The 19,210-nt window shown below is 50.8% G+C and overlaps 1 protein-coding gene across 4 annotated transcripts in view; it reads left to right on the forward strand.

Annotated features, from left to right (window-relative positions):
- Positions 1-7,243: 7,243 nt before the first annotated feature.
- SLC27A1 (solute carrier family 27 member 1) overlaps positions 7,244-19,210 on the forward strand; it is a 29,073-nt gene continuing 17,106 nt past the window's right edge. The window contains exons 1-2 of one of the 4 annotated variants that reach the window (XM_045990991.1): positions 7,244-7,423; positions 8,857-9,024. In XM_045990991.1, coding sequence (XP_045846947.1) covers positions 8,858-9,024 — 167 coding nt within the window. In that variant the 5' untranslated portion in view covers positions 7,244-7,423; position 8,857. Of the gene's footprint in view, positions 7,424-8,335; positions 8,466-8,856; positions 9,025-11,505; positions 11,736-19,210 lie in introns of those variants that run through there. The other 3 variants (XM_045990992.1, XM_045990993.1, XM_045990994.1) reach the window with 3 other exon arrangements.

The following is a 19,210-nucleotide window of genomic DNA, read 5'->3' on the forward strand; positions in this document are numbered from 1 at the left end:
CATATGGGTGTGAAAATATCTTATTAAGTTGTGATGTCAAATATACGAGCTTCTTCATGAATTCCATGTGTTAAGTAATTGTGGTTCACCAGGGCTCTACAAATGATTGTGATTTCTACTGTGATAAATGGTATTTTGAGGTGTCTGCCTGCAATGGCCAGGATGTGATGTGAAATTATCTTTGATTTCCACAGGAGTCAAAGTCACAGGGCTGGCTGATACCTGCTTTGACAGGACATGAAAAACACCCTACCTTCCAGTTAAGTGTAAAAGTTAATGGGAAGCTTGCTAAAATGGGCGTGGGAGGCCAGGAGGGGGAGCTCTCACCATATCAGCTGTCAGTTACAGGAAGAGGGGTCAGTTGCAGAACTTCAGTAGAAGAATCCAGAGGAAAGAACAATCAATTGCAGCTCCCAACAGGGAAAGAGGGACATTGCATCTCCTACAACAAGTCAACCAGCCCTGCAATTCAGCCAATTAGCCATCATCACCCTGAACTGCTTTTCTCTATTGGACTTTCCTTCAAAACAACCCCTCCCAACTTCCTCCCTTCTTCTCCATAAAATAACCTTCATCTTCTTTATTGAAAGAGCCTACGGTTTTTGCTGTACTTTGCTTTTCCCGAATCACAATTCTCTACCATTTCCAAATAAACCTATTTTTGCTAGCTGACTTTATTTTATTTTATTTTAAGATTTTATTTATTTATTTGACAGAGAGAGATCACAAGTAGATAGAGAGGCGGGGAGAGAGAGAGAGAGAGAGTTCGGAAGCAGGCTCTGCTCAGCAGAGAGCCCGATGCGGGACTCGATCCCAGGACCCCGAGATCATGACCTGAGCCGAAGGCAGCGACTTAACCCACTGAGCCACCCAGGTGCCCTAGCTGACTTTATTTTTAAGGTCAATAGAAGTTAATGAAAATAAATGTGTGGGGTTTTTTCCCTACACCCTCCTGAATTCAGTGGGGGAGAGCCCACCTTAAGATCCCTCGGTGTGTAAGGTTGAAAATCATGGCCACAAGCATTTGCAGTCCCCTCTCATCAAGAATTCGAAACTAGCTCCCCTTTCCTTGAATCTGGGCCGGCCTCGTGACTTGCTTTGACCAAGAGAATGTGGTGCGAGGTTTGAGTTTGGAGGATGAGTCTTAACCTCGCCTCTCATTTTCATTCTCTTAGAAGGCTGCCTCCAAAAGCCCTGTGTAAGGAAGCTGACCTAGCCCAGGGGTTGACAAAGCTTTTCTATAAAGGGTCAGGTAATAAATACTTTTGGATTTGTGGGCCATAGGGTCTCTTGCAATTTCGAATTCTGCCACTGTCTTGCAAAAGTAGCTCTGGACGATATGTATATGAATTTGTGTGTCTGGATTCCAATAAAACTCTATTTATAGACACTGAAGTTTGAATTTCATAAAATTTTCACAGGTCATGAAATATTACTCTTGATTTCCTTCAACCATTCCCAAATGTAAAAACTATTCTCAGCTTCTGGCAAGCCAGATCTGGCCAGTGAGTTGCATTTGCAGACCTCTGTTCTAGCCTATTGGATAAGCCACATGGAGGTGTTGACCTTTAAATTATGAGACTGACGCGCTACCTACTGCGCTAACGAGGCACCTTTGACCTTTAAATTAGAACAGTCAGGGGCTCCTGGGTGGCTCAGCGGGTTAAAAGCCTCTGCCTTCCGCTCAGGTCATGATCCCAGGGTCCTGGAATCGAGCCCCACGTCGGGCTCTCTGCTCTGTGGGGAGTCTGCTTCCTCCTCTCTCTCTGCCTGCCTCTCTGCCTAGTTGTGATTTCTCTCTGTCAAATAAATAAAATATTAAAAAAAAATTAGAACAGTCAATTATTTTACCAACAAAAAGGGGCTTGTTCAGGAATAGCAGAGAATTGCAATTCAGGGCAAGCAAATTATGGTAAAAACCATAGGCTTGTCCAACAAACAAAAGAGAGGATTTTATGGAGAAAGAGGAAGTTGGGAAGGGTTGTTTTGAAGGGAAGTCTGCTGGGGGGAACCAGGAGTTTGGGCTGATGATGATTTCTCATTGGCTGATGCTTGGATAGTCAATGTCTTATAGGAGATACAATGTCCACCTTTTCTGGTGGGTCTTATAAATGATAATTCCTTCCTGTTGATATCTCTGTTTAGGGTCTGTAATTGACATTTCTTCCTGTAATTGAAATGCGGTGGTATCCGCAGGAGAGCTCCCCCTTCTGGCCTTCAGCTGCATTTCAGGAAGACTTCCCTTCATTAATTTTCACCAAGGTGAGCTAGATGCTCGCAGGACAGCCAGCACCAACTGCTACACACCTGATCTTCCAGTCCAGCCACTGGCAGATTGTAGCAGATTGCCTGAGCCAGCCAAGTCCAGCAGAGGGACTGCCCAGGCAACCTATGGGGTCCCCAAAACAGTTGATCCCTGTTGTATACCCACTCCAGTTTGGGGTGATTTATTATGATTTGTTACACAGCAATAGCTAACTAGTACACCAGGTCTAGAGGATTTTTTCCAGGCCTAGGAAAACATGAGAGACTCTGAAAGAAACTTCACGTTGGCTTTAAACAATAAGAAAGAATGGGGCTCCCAGATGGCTCAGTAGGTTAGGCATCTGACTCTTGATTTCAATTCAGGTTTTGATCTCACGGTGGTGAGACTGAGCCCCATTTAGGGGTCTCTCTCTTTTTCTCTTCCTCTGCCCCTCCTGCTCATGCATGCATGCTCTTGCTCTCTCTCTCCAAAAAATAAGTAAAAAATAAAAATAGGGGCGCCTGGGTGACTCAGTGGATTAAGCCGCTGCCTTCGGCTCAGGTCATGATCTCGGGGTCCTGGGATCGAGTCCCGCATCGGGCTCTCTGCTCCGCAGGGAGCCTGCTTCCTCCTCTCTCTCTGCCTGCCTCTCTGCCTACTTGTGATCTCTCTCTCTGTCAAATAAATAAATAAAATCTTAAAAAAAATAAATAAGGGGCGCCTGGGTGGCTCAGTGGGTTAAGCTGCTGCCTTCAGCTCGGGTCATGATCTCAGGGTCCTGGGATCGAGTCCCGCATCGGGCTCTCTGCTCAGCGGAGAGCCTGCTTCCTTTCCCCTCTCTCTGCCTGCCTCTCTGCCTTCTTGTGCTCTCTCTGTGTCAAATAAATAAATAAAATCTTTAAAAATAAATAAATAAATAAAAATAAAAATAAATAAAATAAAAAGGAAATCACAAAATCCTTGTTCTCCAGATTTAATTCATGTTGTCAAGATTTTGTGAATGGGCTCATTCCTAATGTGTCCTTGTTACATTCTACTTAGAAATGATTTCCGGGTCAGATTTTCCTCAGCCTACCAGAACCCCAGGAAGTCCTGCCATGTTGTGAATGCAAGATGCCCTGGGAGCATAGTGATCTCAATAAGGGGGGACTCTCCTCTAATCTTTATGGGGTGCCAGGCTCCTGTTCTCAGAACAGCCCTACCAGGTTTGTGCGATTTGATTCCATTGTACAGGTGCAGCATAGAGCCTCAGAGAAACCGATTCTCAAAGCCAAGTCACCCAGTGAATGGTGTGTGGCGGGGGCGGGGCGGGGGAAGTCACCCAATGAGTGATGTGTGTGGGGTGGGTGGGGTGCTGCGGAGGTGGGGTTGGGTGCTGCGGAGCCAAGTCCAACTTGATTGGGGCTTTTGTTTCTCCAAGCATTTCCAAACTGCCGCATCCTTGACATTTGGGGCTAGATCATTGTTTGTGGTGCAGGCTGTCCTGTGTATTATGGGATGCTTAGGAACACCCCAGCCTTGATCTGCAAGATGCCAGCAGCAACCCTTCTTCCAACTGTGACAATTAAATATGACTCCAGACATGGCCCGGTGCCCCCAGGGGGCAGATGAGAGCTACTACTCTAACCCTTTGTTTTGTTGTAGTGGATTGAGTGGTGGCCCCCAAAGAGATATGTCCAAGTCCTAAACCCAGAACATGTGACTGTGACCTTATTTGGAAACAGGGCCTTTGCGGATGTAATTAGGAATCTCCAGACGAGGTCATCCTGGATTATCTAGGTAGGTCTTCAATCCAATGACAGTGTCCTTATAAGGGACAAAAGATGGGGCATCTGGGTGGCTCAGTCCTTAAGCATCTGCCTTTGGCTTAGTTCATGATCCCGGGGTCCTGGGATTGAGCCCCACATCGGGCTCCCTGCTTGGTGGGGAGCCTGCTTCTCCCTCTCCCTCTCCCACTGCTTGTGTTCCTCTCTTGCTGTGTCTGTCTCTATCAAATAAATAAAATCTCAAAAAAAAAAAAAGAGAGAGAGAGAGAGACCGAAGAGGAGACACACAGAGACAGAAGGCCATGTGGACATGGAAGCAGACACCGGAGTAATGTGGCCGTAGCCAAGGAACACGTGGATCCTCCCCTAGAATTACAGAAGGACTATGGCTGTTCACACTTGAATTTCAGACTTCTGGCCACCAGAATTGTGAGAGAATAAATTTCTGTTGTTTTAAGGCAGCTGGTTTGTGGTACTTCCTTAGGGCAGCAGAGGAAACTCACCCCTGCTTGTGGCAGGCACATGACTTGGCCAGAGAGACACTGATCACTTGTTCACTCCCACGGGGCTCATGCTCTCTTTACAGTGAAATCCCCAAGCTATGATCATCCTCTATTTTACTTTTAATGTATGCTTCATTTTTCTCCTTCCGGAAAGTCCTAAGAACTCCCTTTGCTGTGGCCTCCTGCCCCTTGTGGTTGCCCTGGGGAGGGAGATGCATGACTGCCTGTGCCCTTATTCCTAGCATGTGCCTGGCCCATTCATTCTGCAGATGCGAATTCTCTTGTCAACCGTGGCGCAGTGGTGATCAAGAAATATTTGTTGCACAGTGCTCTAGGAGGTGAGCAGGACCACCCAGAAGGCAACCAAGGTACAGAGGGGAGAGGGGACCTGCCCAAGGCCACCACCTGGAGGGTAGAACTTGAATGCCCCCCTCCCCCCCCCCCACGCCTCGGTGTCCAGGCCTCAGTTATCATGTCTATGAAGTGGGGATAAGACTGTGCTTCATCCAGAAAACCGGAGGACAGTTGCATTTCAGAATTGGGAGGTTTTTTTGGTGTCTTACGAAAGTAATCGAGTGTAAAAGTTGCTGTATATTGTGTGATGCCCCTGGGGGTCTAGGAACAGCCTTTAAGCAAAGGCATAAATAATGGATAAACAGGGATACAAAGGGGTAATTGACCACTGAAATGGACAGGGTCAGCTCAGGGGGAGGTGGTTCTTCTGCACCGGAAACTGGGTTCTCCTCCTGGTGTGAGTCTGGCTAGAAGACAACCAAGCCAAAGAGTGGGAAAAGGAAGGGTTTTATTCGCAACAAGTAGGGAGACCACAGAGGATATTTCCCAAAGCAGTGTTCTCTCCCTCCTTCCTACAATAAAACTGGGGAAGTTTTAAGCTAAGGATGCATGCATATTTATGAAGGGGCTTGGCAAAGGAAAGATCAGTAGAGAACTGGGGCAAAAGTCATCAGTGTTTGAGAGCTCAAAGGGGTTTAAATTCTGCAATGACTCAAGACTGTGTGTTGGGTCAACCTTTACTTCTAAAAAAGCGCTGGGAGTTTGACCCCTGATTTATTGTCTGAGATGGTAAGACTCGCCCCTGGCCTGGTAGTGGATGTTAGTTTTCAAGTTCTTTTGTTTCTTTTTTTTTAAGGTTTTATTTATTTATTTGGCACAGAGAGAGAGAGAGGAGAAAGGGAACACAAGCAGGGGGAGTGGGAAAGGGAGAAGCAGACTTCCCGCCGAACTAGGAGCCCAATGAGGGGCTTGATTCCAGGACCCTGGGATCATGACCTGAGCCGAAGGCAGATGCTTAGCGACTGAGCCACCCAGGCGCCCCCACGGTCTTTTGTTTCTTTAAAGTCATTAACTATTGAGTCCTATTTTTCTGCAATTTGAACATATCCCAGAAGTTCTGCAACTGGACGTGACAATGTGCTTGGGCAGCGAGGGCCCTTCAGGTGTAGATCACAAAGTGGCTGGGAACCTAAAATGACTTCTCTTACGTTAAGAAAGCTATGGCTCGTCTTTCTTTTTTGGGAACCCCTCACCCTACCTGCCTACACCTAAACTTGGAGTTCTGGTACCACCTGAAGAAAAAGTTGGGTATCCAGAGCTTTGGATTTGGGGATTTCAGACCGAGGACCCATAACAGTATCTTGAAGAGCTGTGGGCGGAATTGGAGAGTGATGGTCATGGGCACAATTTATTTATTTATTTATTTTACATGAAAAAAAAAAAATTTCTTTTCAGTGTTCCAGAAGTCATTATTTATGCACCACACCCAGTGCTCCATGCAATACATGCCCTCCTTAATACCCACCACCAGGCTCACCCAACCTCCCACCCCCTTCCCCTCCCAAACCTTCGGTTTGGTTCTCAGAGTTCATGGGCACTATTTAGGGAGGTCTCAGTAAACTTGGTAGGATGGAAGTGGGGAGGGAAGAAAGGGGGTAGGGGTAGGAGGAGGAGAGAAGAGGAAGAAACCGAGAGGAGGAGGGAAGCCAGGAGGGCAGGGGTGGGGGTAAGAGGAGGGGTGAAGAGGAGGAGGGATAAAGCGGAAGAGAAGTGGAAGGAAGTAGGTGGGGGGAGGAGCAAAGAAAGGGGAAAGTGGAGGAAAGGGGGAGGGGAGGAAGAAAGCTAAAGGCGGGGAGGAGAAGGGAAGGAGGAGGGGGAGGAAGTGGGGAAGAATGGAGGAATCGAGGTCAGAGGGGGGAGGTGGAGGAGAAGTTTAGGGAGGAAGGGGGGGGTAGGTGGAGGGAGGTGGGAGAGCAAGCCTCCAGCCCACATTTGTGAATGAGTGAATTTCAGCTCCAGCTCTTGTGACAGCTCCGGTCCTCTGTTTCTTTACCTGTAAAATGGGGTGAGCACAAGAGCGCAGCTGTGCTTACTGGTCATTGCTGACTCTGCTGATCCCTGGCCAAGAAAGTAGCCATCCAGTGGCTGGCTCTGGGCCTGTCCTCCAGATCTGCCCCCTTGCCCCCCATTCCACCAACCCTGGGCAACTACAGGGACCAATGGTAGCATGTGGGAGGGGTGGGAGCCTGCCCAGCCCTGTCCTCCAAATGGTGCTGGAAGCAGGCCCTGGCCGCCTCCCAAGGAGAGCGCTGAGAAGGTCGCCTCCCAAGGAGAGCGCTGAGAAGGTCGGCCAAAGCAAGGCAGAAAACAAGCTGGGGTGGAGTGGGCAGGGGGGCAAAGGAGGGGGAGCTTGGAGGGAGGGATCCAAGGCGGTGGCCTGCATGGGCACAGCACAGGCACAGCCGGGTCCGGGAGGCTGCAGAAATAGTGGTTCCAGAGGGCCTACACTCTCAGGCTAGGTTTGGAGTCCTCTGTCTTGGCCTCATCGTCCCTGCCTCAGCTTCTGGGAACCTACGAGGAAGCGGCTAAGACTGAGGGTCTGTGAACCGCTCCAGGTCAGCCAGGGTCCAGGGTGGTGGGCAGCTAGGCCAGCGCTGGCCCGTGCCTGATGAGGAGGGCTTTTGGGTCTCTGGGTGGGCATTTAGGACTTCGGGTGTGGCGGGTGGGAACCTGGCGTGTAGCTTTTGCCCTCCCTGGGCTCCTGGGGTGTTACACTGAGATTTAACTGACAAGACTTTGCGTTATGGATTGGGGATTAGTTGAGTCCTTGAAAGGTGTAATTAAGACTGAGGTGGGGTTTGGATTTGGAAGCTCCTGAGGCTCCTAGACTATGAGTTTAAGACTCTCCGGATCCCTGGACTGTGTAAGACCCAAGAGGCGTCGCTGCCTAGACTTAGGACAAACTGGGCGAGAACCCAGTACACACAGGCCCTGGATGTGAACCGAGACTTTCTGGTCCCCCGGGCTAGGAATCCGTTTGCCATCTAGTGCTCAGCCCTGAGCCACGCCCCTAGGCTGCTGGAGCACGTGTTTTCTAAAGGCCGCTCGGGGGCGAAAGGGGGGAGCAGTTTGGGCGTCTCCAAGACAGCGGCCGCCCTCTCTGGGCCGTTCTAGCCTCTGGTCTCGTTGGCCGTCGTCTCTCTGGCCTGGGGCCCCTCTCTATGGTCGTGGCCTTCCGAAAGGGGCGGGCCTTGGCTAAGCGGCTGCGGAGCTCGGAGCAGGACAGGTCGGAAGATAGCCTTGGGGCGGGCCTGGGCTGGCAGATGGGGAGGGGCCTAAGGCTCTAGGTGGGCCAGACGGAGGTCCAGAGGGTGACGATTGGGCCAAAGCCCGAGGGCGGGGCCAGCGGCCAGGGATGGAACCTGGGCCAGGGTTAGGGGCGGACCAGGGGAGGAGCCTAATTGGGAGTGGGCAGGGTGTAGGTTGTGGGCGGGACCAGAGGCCAATCTGGGGGCGGGGCCCAATGAGTGGCGGAGTAGAGATAGAAGCGGGCCCCAGACCTGTGGGTACTGGGTTGGATCCTGTAACCGAGGACGGCGTTAGATCACGGCAATGGAGGAAGGCTGATCAAGTGTCTGGGAAGGGCCTGTGTCTGTGGTAGGGACGAGGTGGAGCCCATGTTTGGGGCCAAGTCGTGAGGCTGGAGCTTGGGTTCGGAGCCCAGCCGCTAGGTCAAGACGTGGGGTAGGGCTTGACAGTGACTGGCGGAGTCTAAGAGCGTCTGAGGGCGTGGCCTGTGCTAAGAATTGGCAAAGACGCTCGAGTCGGTCTAAGAGGAGGAGGGAGGCCTGCGCCCAGCATGGGACGGGGCGGAGCCCTGATCCGGGGGCGGAGTCTGTCGGGACCCGGCCTGTTCCAGGCATGAGGGCGGGGCTCGAAGGGGGCGGCCTGGGCTTTCCGAGGAGGCGGAGCCGGGGGCCGGGGGAGGAGCTCATTCTGGGGGCGGGGCCCCAGCCGTCCTCGGCCTGAGAGCTCTGCGCCTCCCCAGGATGCAAGCTCCCGGTGCAGGGTCGGCCTCCGTGGTCTCGCTCGTGCTGCTGTGGCTGTTGGGGCTCCCGTGGACCTGGAGCGCAGCGGCGGCGCTCGGCGTGTACGTGGGCGGTGGCGGCTGGCGTTTCCTGCGCATCGTCTGCAAGACCGCAAGGCGGGACCTCTTGTGAGTGCAGTCGGGGCCTGGCCCCCGACCAGCTGCGCGTCTTCAGGGGTGATCAGAGCGGGGGTGTTGCAGGGGCGGAGTCGGGGGCTCAGAGGGCTTGGGGAGAGGGGTTTTGGAGACTGGGGGCGAGGCTTAGATGAGGGCAGGGCTAGGGGCGGGGCCGGGATCTGAAAGAATGACGGATCAGGGGTCTCTGAGAGGAACTGGAGGGAACAGCTAGAGGGTCTCTGGAGGGAGAGAGTAAGTTTCAAGATTCTAGAGGCTGTTTGGGAGACTTCAGGGGGCTGGGCGATAACTTGGGGATCTGTGGGCAGCTGGTAGGGGTTCCAGAGAGCTGGGGCTGATTGGGAGGCTTGGTTATTTGGGGGTCTCTGTGGGGACTTGGTGACGGTGAGAGGCTTCTAGGGGCTCTTCAGGGATTTTCGTAGGTCCCTAGGGGCCCACGGTGGCGACCCAGTGGTCTTTGGGGGCTTCAAAGATACTTTGGAGTTTTTTAGGGCTTTCTTGGTGGGCGAGGGATGAAGGAGCTTCTTGAGACATCTGTAAGAGACTTTCAGGGTTTCTGAAGGGTGTGTGTCTCCTGGGCGCCATTTACCGGTTTCTCTGTGGCCCGGGGTGCTCTTTGAAAGTTTGGGATCTGTACAGGATTTGAGGGGTTCAGAGTTTGTGGAGAAGTTGCTGCATATTCAAAGACTTGTTTGGGGATCTCCAAGAGAGTGATCTCTCACGAGGGAATTTTGGTGTCCTATGCGGGTTTCCTTGGAGATCTTTGGGGTGTCTCCAAGGAGCATGCTTGAAGAAGCTTTTGGGGATCCTCCTGGGGTAAAATAGGGGGTTCCCATCAGAATGAATCTTAATAACAACCCCCACATGGGAATGCCTGAGCACCTGCTGTGGGTCTGTGGAGCTGATCCTCTCAGATGAGGTGGGGGAACTAACCCACTGTGAGGGTAAAGAAACAGGCTCTGTGAGCAGCAGGGATGGGGTGAGTTGGGGAAAGTTCCACCGCCAATTGACTGGTTCCGAACCTTCTAGAACTCATCCTTTGCTCTCCATGCCCTGGCCCCTGCCTCTGCCTTTGGTCTTTCTGACCAGATTTGACCATGCTCTCTGTTCACACATCCTCCACAACCCCTATCCTCTGCAGGGGAAAGACTCAGCCTTCAGCTGGACACTAGGTTCTGTGACCTATGCCAGGATCTGCCCACTCGCCACTCCCCACCTTCCTAGATTTACCTGACCCTCACATCAGCATGCCTTGTCAGGCTCAGGATGTTCCCCCTCTGCCTGGAACATGCCGAGCCTCCTTTTGCCCGGTGATGCTTTATGATGTTGCTACACTGGCCTCCTTGCTGGCCCTCAACATGTACAGCCCCAGGACCCTTGTACTTGCTGCTGTCTCTGCCTGGATCACTCTTTCTCTGTTCTTCCTTTTCATCATGGCGTGGCCTGAATGTCACCCCAAGAGCCCTTTCCTGACACTGTGTCCCTGTATGCCCTCCCACCTTGTTGGCTTTTTGGCAGAATGGCCACAGTGCTCCCTCCATACCAAGGCTAAACATGACTTCTTTAAACGCTCCCAGCAACCCTGTGATGTGGGTACTCTCTTGTCCCCATCTAACTGATGAGCAAACTGAGGCACAGCACAGTCTGGTCCCTTGCCCAGAGTCTCACAGGGGACAAGTAGTGGGGACAGGATTAGAACGTAGGCAGCATGGCTCCAAAGCTTGACTTGGTGCCACTAGTAGCATCTGTCATTTGTAATTATCTGTTTTTAAATGCTTTCCAAAAAAAGATTTTATTTATTTATCTGAGAGAGAGCTTGAGCAGGGGGAGAGGCAGAGGGAGGAGCAGACTCCCTGCCGAGCAGGGAGCCCAATGCGAGGCTCGATCCCAGGACTTCGAGATGAGGACCTGAGCCGAAGGCAGCCGCTTAACTAACCGAGCCTCTCAGGCTGCCCCATCATTTGTAATTTTCTTATGTGTCTGATTTCTTGCCTTTTAATTCTTGAGTCTCTTTCTCCCGGCCAGGCGGGGGGCCCTGTGGGGGCACAAGGGAAGCTGTGTGGGGTCTTCATGCCACCTTGGATGAACTGGCTTCCACATAGGGTGGCACATGGCAGGAACAGGGGCTGTGTGTGTTGGCTGGCAGCCCTTCCCTGGCTACCGTGGGCTTGTCCAGGCCCCAGCTGTGCCTCACTGATCCTGAGTATCTGTGCCTGGCTGTGTTCCCCGCCCCCCGGGATGGAGTAAGAGCTGGGCCAACTACAACTCCCTGACCTTGGGCTTGACACACTTTTCTGTAGGAGACAGCCTCAAAGATGGCCCAACCACTTGGTCTTCAATTTCATAGGATCCTCCCCCCTGCTTTGAGTGTGGGCTGGATCTAGTGACTTGCTTGCCATGGATAGAATACAGCAAAAGTCCTAGGATATTATACCCAAGATTAGTAACAAAAACGAATGTGGTTTCCATCAGCAGTGCTCTCTCAGATCGCCCCCTCCAGGAAAAGCTGGCTTCCCTGATGCGAGGCAGCCCTTGTGAGTGAACTTGGAAGTGGATTCTGTCCCAGTGAAACCTTGAGATGACTCCAGCCCCAGCCAGCACATTGATTGCAGCCTCCCAACACACCTGGAGCCAGAACCACACAGCTAAGCCCCTCCTGGCTTCCTGACCCTCAGAAACTGGGAGATGAGAAATGTTTCCAACTGGTAATTGCGGAGGTGATTTGTTACACAGCAATAGCTAACTGATGCAGCTTGTGTAGCCCTCTCTAGGGACCCGGGTCACAGTCCTAGAAAGAAGGAATGCCTACTAACCTCACTTTACAGGCTGGTGTACCAAGGCACAGAGAGATGAGGTCACTGACCTAGAATGCACAGCCAAGGAGGACTCAGGGCACTGGGGTCCACTTTCCTAGCTACTGTGCTGTGCTGCGGGGTGGGGGGGGACCTGCACTGAGACCCGGGAATCTTATCCCACCTCATCCCATGTCCTGTATTTGTGGCCTGAAATCTGATCCCATTTATCGAGTTGGTTTCTTTCTGTTCTGGTGCTCCAGGGCTTGGGGTGAACACATGAGGGGGCAGAAGGAATAGAAGGGTGAGAAGAGGTCTCAGGAAGGGCTCAGAGGTGGACAGTGGCTTCTTTGTTTCGGGGTAGGGGTGGCTTGGGCTGCTGCCAGGTGGGGCGGCCCAGGCAAGCGGCTGGAGCTAAGAGCACTGGAGTCCACTGCCTGCCCACACAGGCGTGCTCCGGAGAAAACAGGGGCCAGGGCAGGACGGGACAGGTGGTGGTGAGGGCTGGGCCTCGCCCTGAGGGCTCACGTACCCTGATCATCACTAGCTCCGGCCTCAGTGCCTGTTTCCTGGAGTGTCACCTATGGATAGGGGCGGCAGGGGCGCTTCTAGGCAGGAGCTGCTTGCTCTGGTTCCCAGCCTTGCTGGTGGTCCTTTCCCCATGGCTATAAAAGTAGTGCCAGCTCCTGGGGTTCTTGGGGTGCTCTGTCAGGTTTATTCATGGCAAACTCTCAGAGGAGAGCTGGGTACCCAGTAGGCACCCAGATGCGTTTGTGCTGGCTGCCATCAGTTGGTCGGGAGGGTGCTCGCTTCGACAGCACATATACTAAAATTGGAAGTTGGTCGGGAGGGCCTTGGCGGCTCTGTGGGTTGGATGGTTGGGGGCTGGGTGGCCAGAGCCAGCGTGTCTAGCTGCGGACCTCAGCTGTGCCCCTTGCTGGCCCCAGGAGTCGTACCCTCTGAGTCTCACTGCCTCCCTCTGTAAAAATAGTCGTTGTGTGGTACTGTCTCTTCAAGAAGCATGCGTTGAACACCTGCGTGCAACACGGGCACTTGACCTGCCTCATGGTACGTGGTGAACGCTTTATTAATGCTTTGTGGCAAGCCTGTGGAGGAGCAGCGGGCTCCCCCTGCTGGGGCCTGGTTCTGGGCTACTCTGTCTTGACTTGCTGGCTGACCTTGCACAGGTGAATTCACCTCTCTGAGCACCCACCTCATCCCATCACCTGTCACGTGGAAATCTTAGGACCCTACTTTGGAGGGTGCCCATGAGGTTAGCTCAGTACCTGGTGCACAGTAGGTGCTCAATAAATGCCAAGGCTGCTCATCTTAGCTACTCTGTTCACTGTTGAATGGGTGAGATATCAGGATCTGACCAGGGAGGTGGGTGAATTTTTTTTTTTAATTTTGTTTTATTTTGTTTGTTTTTTATTTTGTTTTATTTTACTTTTTGTGTTTTGTTTTGTTTGTTTTATTATTTTGTCTTATTTTGTTTTTTTTTATTTTTTATTTTTGTTTTATTTTATTTCATTTTTTAAAGATTTTATCTATTTATTTGTCAGAGAGAGAGAGAGAGAGAGAGAGAGCGCGCGCGCGCGCGCCTGCGTGTGCACATACCGGCAGGGGGAGCGGGAGGCAGAGGGAGAAGCAGACTCCCTGCTGAGCAAGGATCTGGGTACGGGACTCGATCCCAGGACGGCAGGATCATGACTTGAGCCGAAGGCAGACACTTAACCGACTGAGTCACCCAGGCGTCCCGACAGGTGTCTTTTAATATTCTGTGTTTACTTGTTTTGTGTAATAGTCAATATATAACCCGTGGCACAAAATTCAAATTTTAGAGAGAGATTTGCAGTGAATGTTGTCCTCTCTGCTGCCCCCAGCCCTGCAGTTTCCTTCCTCAGAGGCATCTCCTGCCACTTTGCCAAGATACAGTTAGAAAACTCTGCACAGACCCACCTGTTCTTCGTGCCTACAGATGCCCTCATGTTCTCTGTCCTATTTCTCACCTGGTGCTTTCTTTCCATTTTTACTTGTAATTTTTAATTTTATTAAAGTCACCCGAGGGGCGCCTGGGTGGCTCAGTGGATTAAGCCGCTGCCTTCGGCTCAGGTCATGATCTCAAGGTCCTGGGATCGAGCCCCGCATCGGGCTCTCTGCTCCGCGGGGAGCCTGCTTCCTCCTCTCTCTCTGCCTCTCTCTCTGCCTGCGTCTCTACCTACTTGTGATCTCTCTCTGTCAAATAAATAAATAAAATCTTAAAAAAAAAAAAAAATAAAGTCACCCGAGCTTTGAGAGGAAAGCCTCTGAGCCTTCTACCTCTAGGGGCAGCTGCGTGCCCCATTTTTCCGGCCACACCCACACTTTTCCTTCCCCACCTGGAATGACTCTTATGTCTTGTCTGACTCTTTTGGGTTTTAACTCCGTGTCTCTAAATGGGTTATGTGATGATATCTGCATTTTTCATTTGGACACTTGATCAGTCGTCTCGCTCCGTGGAAGACAAGGATGTGGCACCCCTTTATCCCTCTTGTCCTCACGCTCTTCCTGTCCCTCTACATGCGTGTACGCCCCACTGCCCAACAGACACGTGGTTTTCCATACCTTCATGTCCCAATATTATTACAGTCGATTCTCATTATCTGCGGTAATTTAGTTTTATAAAGTCACTGCAAACATTGGATTAACTAATACTGAACCATCATTCCTGGGGCAAGTACAGGGTTAGGGTTCTGCAAACCTTTGGTCATAGCATTTTTATCAACCAAGCAATACATAACCTTGTTTTATGTTTGTTCTATTTAGAGACACCTCCCGGGGCGCCTGGGTGGCTCAGTGGGTTAAGCCTCTGCCTTGGGCTCAGGTCATGATCTCAGGGTCCTGGGATCGAGCCCCGAATTGGGCTCTCTGCTCAGTCAGGAGCCTGCTTCCCCACCCCCTCTCTGCCTGCCTCTCTGCCTACTTGTGATTTCTGTCTGTCAAATAAATATATAAAATCTTTAAAAAAATATATAGACACTTTATTTTATATATATTCCTTTTTTTTTTTTTTTTTCCAAAGCAAGCTCTGTGCCCAGTGTGGGGCTTGAACTCATGATCCCAAGATTCAGAGTTACATTTTCTACTGCCTGAGCCAGCCAGGTACCCCCATAGTCTTTTTATTTATCTATTTTTAAAAAAAGATTTTATTGATTTATTTGACAGAGATAGAGCACAAGCAGAGGGATCAGCAGGCAGAGAGAGAAGCAGGCTCCCCACCAAGCAGGGAGTCTGATGTGGGGCTCGATCCCAGGATCCTGGGATCATGACCTGAGCTGAAGGTGGATACTTAATGACTGAGCCACCCAGGCGCCCCCGCCCCCCTACCCCCACACCATAGTCTTTTATTTTATTTTATTTTATTTTATTTTATTTTATTTTATTTTATTTTATTTTATTTATTTTTAAAGATTTTATTTATTTATTTGACAGAGCGAGATCGCAAGTAGGAAGAGAGGCAGGCAGAGAGAAAGAGAGAGGAGGAAGCAGGCTCCCTGCCGAGGAGAGAGCGCAATGCGGGACTCGATCCCAGGACCCTGAGATCATGACCTGAGCCAAAGGCAGAGGCTTAACCCACTGAGCCACCCAGGTGCTCAGCACCATAGTCTTTTAAAAGAAACATATATTCTTGACTCATTACCAGTGAACTTATGGCCAGCAGCATTAAAACTCACATCTGAACAAAACTTTCTAAGTAAGGCACATCCCAGCCTTCTTGCCCTTAGAAAGACGAGAGAGCACTTTAGCATTATGCCTGGAGGCCCTTTTAAACAGCAAAATCACCAGGAAAAAGGACAAAAATGCAAAAAATGTGGCGCCAAATAGACTGCCAAAAGGATGCTTGTTTACAACATGAGCTGAAACAAGAAGGCCGAGTGTTGCCTTGTTAGACCTAACCTGGGAATGTGCACATTGGCAATGCAACTTATTTGCCACTCTGTGTGTGTCCTCGAATGGCTGTGAAAGTAATGCGAATGTTGATTTCGGGGTTACAAGTGTATTTCAGTGAGCAGGCAGATTTGCAATGAAGAAATCTGTGAATAATGAGAATTGACTATTACCCATTATCATAATTTGGTCAGGTCAGTAATTGGTGTTTACTTTTTTTTTAAGATTTTATTTATTTATTTGAAAGACAGAGAGGAGGAAGCAGGCTCCCTGCTGAGCAGAGAGCCCGATGCGGGGCTCGATCCCAGGACCCTGAGACCATGACCTGAGCCGAAGGCAGAGGCTTTAACCCACTGAGCCACCCAGGCGCCCCTTTACTTTTTTTTTTTAAGATTTTATTTATCTATTTGACAGAGAGATCACAAGTAGGCGTGGTGGGGGGAAGCAGTCTCCCTGCTGAGCAGAGAGCCCAATGTGGGGCTCGATCCTAGGACCCTGAGATCATGACCTGAGCCAAAGGCAGAGGCTTTAACCCCCTGAGCTACCCAGGCACCTCTAAATAAAATATTTTTTTAAAAGATTTTATTTGTTGGGCACCTGGGTGGCTCAGTTCATTAAGTAACTGCCTTGGGCTCTGGTCGTGGTCCTGGGGTCCTGGGATCGAGTCCCATGTCGGGCTCCCTGCTCAGCGGGGAGCCTGCTTGTCCTTCTCCCTCTGTCCTTCCCCCCACCCCCACACCAAATAAATAAAATCTCTAAAAAAAATAAAAGATGTTATTTGTTTATTCATGAGAGAGAGAGAGAGAGTAAGAAAGAGCGGCAGAGGGAGAAGCAGCCTCCCTGAGGAGCAGGGAGCCCAGTGTGGGACTCGATCCCAGAACCATGGGATCACAACGTGAGCTGAAGGCAAGTGCTTAGCCAACTGAGCTACCCTGGCGTCCCTAAATGAAGTATTTTTCTTTTCTTTTTAATTTTTTTTAAAGATTTTATTTATTTGACAGACAGAGATCACAAGTAGGCAGAGAGGCAGGCAGAGAGAGGAGGAAATAGGCTTCCTGCTGAGCAGAGAGCCCGATGCGGGGCTCGATCCCAGGACCCTGAGCTGAAGGCAGAGGCTTTAACCCACTGAGCCACCCAGGTGCCTCTGAAGTATTTTTCTGATTAAGATACATACATTGGTCTTTTAGACATAATGCTATCTATCGCACACTTAATAAATTAGAGTATAGCGTAAACATAACTTTTATATGCCATAGGAAACAAATTCATTTGATTTGCTTTGTGGTGCTGTTTGCTGTATTGTGGTGGTCTGGAACCAAACCCACAATATTTCTGAGGTATGCCTGTGCTCGCTTCCCGTGGCACAAACTGGCTGACCTAAGACACCCGAAATTAATTCTACTATAGCTATAGAGGCCAGAGTCGGGCTGTGGGCAGGGCTGGATCTTTCTGGAGGTCTGGGGGAGACTCCCCCATGCCTGTCTTCTGGCTTCCACTGACGGCTGGTGCTCCGTGGCAGTCCCTTGGTTTGAAGTTAGATCTACCCTGATCTCTGCCTCCGTTCTCACGTGGTCTTCTTCTCCGTGTCTGTGTCTCCTCTTCTTTATAAGGACATTTGCCATCAGCTTTAGTACTTACCTTACTTAGCCCAAGACGATCTCTTTAAGATCCTCAACTAATTAAGATCTACAAAGACCCTTTTCCTACATACGGTTTCTTTCACAAGCTCTGGAGGCCAGGACTTGGACATATCTTTTGGGGACTACCATTCACCCTGCTGTGCAGGGAGTGGGGCCTGGCCCAGAGCAGAGCCAGGAGACCAGGAAGACTGACTACGGTGCTGGTCCCATTGAGTCATGATGGGGCCCGGGCTGGGCTGCCAAGATGGTCAGATTCTGGCTAGTCTGCATTGGAGAAAGTCATTTGTTCTCTCCATCCCTGAGGACCTCCTAGGTGCCACACCCCATCTGGGTTTAGGGGACGCCATGTTCAGTGTGACATGCTGTGAATGTGTCTTAAGTACTCCTCCTGTCCAGTGGAGCTCACAGTCTAGTGAGAATAATCAAAAAGGCAATGAGGGGGGCACCTGGGTGGCTCAGAGGGTTAAGCCTCTGCCTTCGGCTCAGGTCATGATCTCAGGGTCCTGGGATCGAGCCCCACATCGGGCTCTCTGCTCAGCGGGGAGCCTGCTTCCCTCTCTCTCTGCCTGCCTCTCTGCCTACTTGTGATCTCTGTCTGTCAAAAAAAAAAAAAAAAATCTTAAAAAAAAAAAAAGGCAATGAGGACCTAGTAAAACATCCGAAATTGACAAAAAGGCTTGAACGTGTTGGGGGTGGGGCAGGGATCACTGGTGGCAACTTCAGACTTCAGCGAAGGTGATCACGGCAGGGCCTCTGGGGCAAGTAGGCAGATGAGAGGAAGCAACCTTGCAAAGATCTGGGGAAAGGAAGAGGGAAGAGCAGGTGCAAAGCGCAGAGGCAGGATCCCGCTGGGCAGAGGAACAACGGATCCCTCTTATTCAACCCTTCTTCTTGGCTGGGCACTTAACATGCTTGGCAGGTATTAGGCTGAGAATTGCATTGTTTGGGTGGCTGCTCTGGGCCCCACTTCCTGTTTGTAAATAGGGCAGTGGCAGGACCTACACTTTGCTGAGCTGGAGAACACCTTGGAGGTCGTGTGGTCCAGTCTTTGGACATTCCAAGTAAGGAAACTGAGGCCTGTAGGGAGGGCAGGGTCTGCCCAGGCCCCCACAGCTTGTAGGCAGTCAAGGAGGCTTTGAACTAAGACCGTGAACTCTAGGGCACTTTTTTTCCTGGGCTGTGCTGGGGCTCAGAGCTCCTGGCCAGATGCTTGAGAATCAGCTCCGACTCCTCCTTGGACCGTTTCCACTGGGGACTTCCCCGGCTGATCCCTGCTCTTTTTTTTTTTTTTTTTTTTAAGATTTTATTTATTTATTTGACAGAGAGAGATCACAAGTAGACAGAGAGGCAGGCAGAGAGAGAGAGAGAGGGAAGCAGGCTCGCCGCTGAGCAGAGAGCCCGATGCGGGACTCGATCCGAGGACCCTGAGATCATGACCTGAGCCTAAGGCAGCGGCTTAACCCACTGAGCCACCCAGGCGCCCCCTGATCCCTGCTCTTACAACTTGCTTGTTCCTCTCTTTTTTCCTTGCAGGGTGAATACGAGTGAATTTGCTGGCTAGATAAAGTGCTAATTCCGTTCTGATTTCTTACTCACCGTGCTTCCTTCCGTGGGGGAAAGGATAGCAACAGAGTTGGTTGGGAATATAGGATGTGCCAGGCCCCATCTTCAGCGATCTACCTCTGGCCTCTTTTCTTATTGTCCCCATTTGCCATGTCCTGGGACTGCTGTAACTGACCACAAACTTGTGGCTTAAAACCACAGAAATTTGTCTTCTTCTAAGTTCTGGCGACCAGAAGCCAGCCATGGAGGTGTTGGCAT

The sequence above is a fragment of the Meles meles genome, chromosome 20 (assembly GCF_922984935.1).
Source record: "Meles meles chromosome 20, mMelMel3.1 paternal haplotype, whole genome shotgun sequence".
In the NCBI taxonomy this organism is placed as follows: domain Eukaryota; kingdom Metazoa; phylum Chordata; class Mammalia; order Carnivora; family Mustelidae; genus Meles; species Meles meles.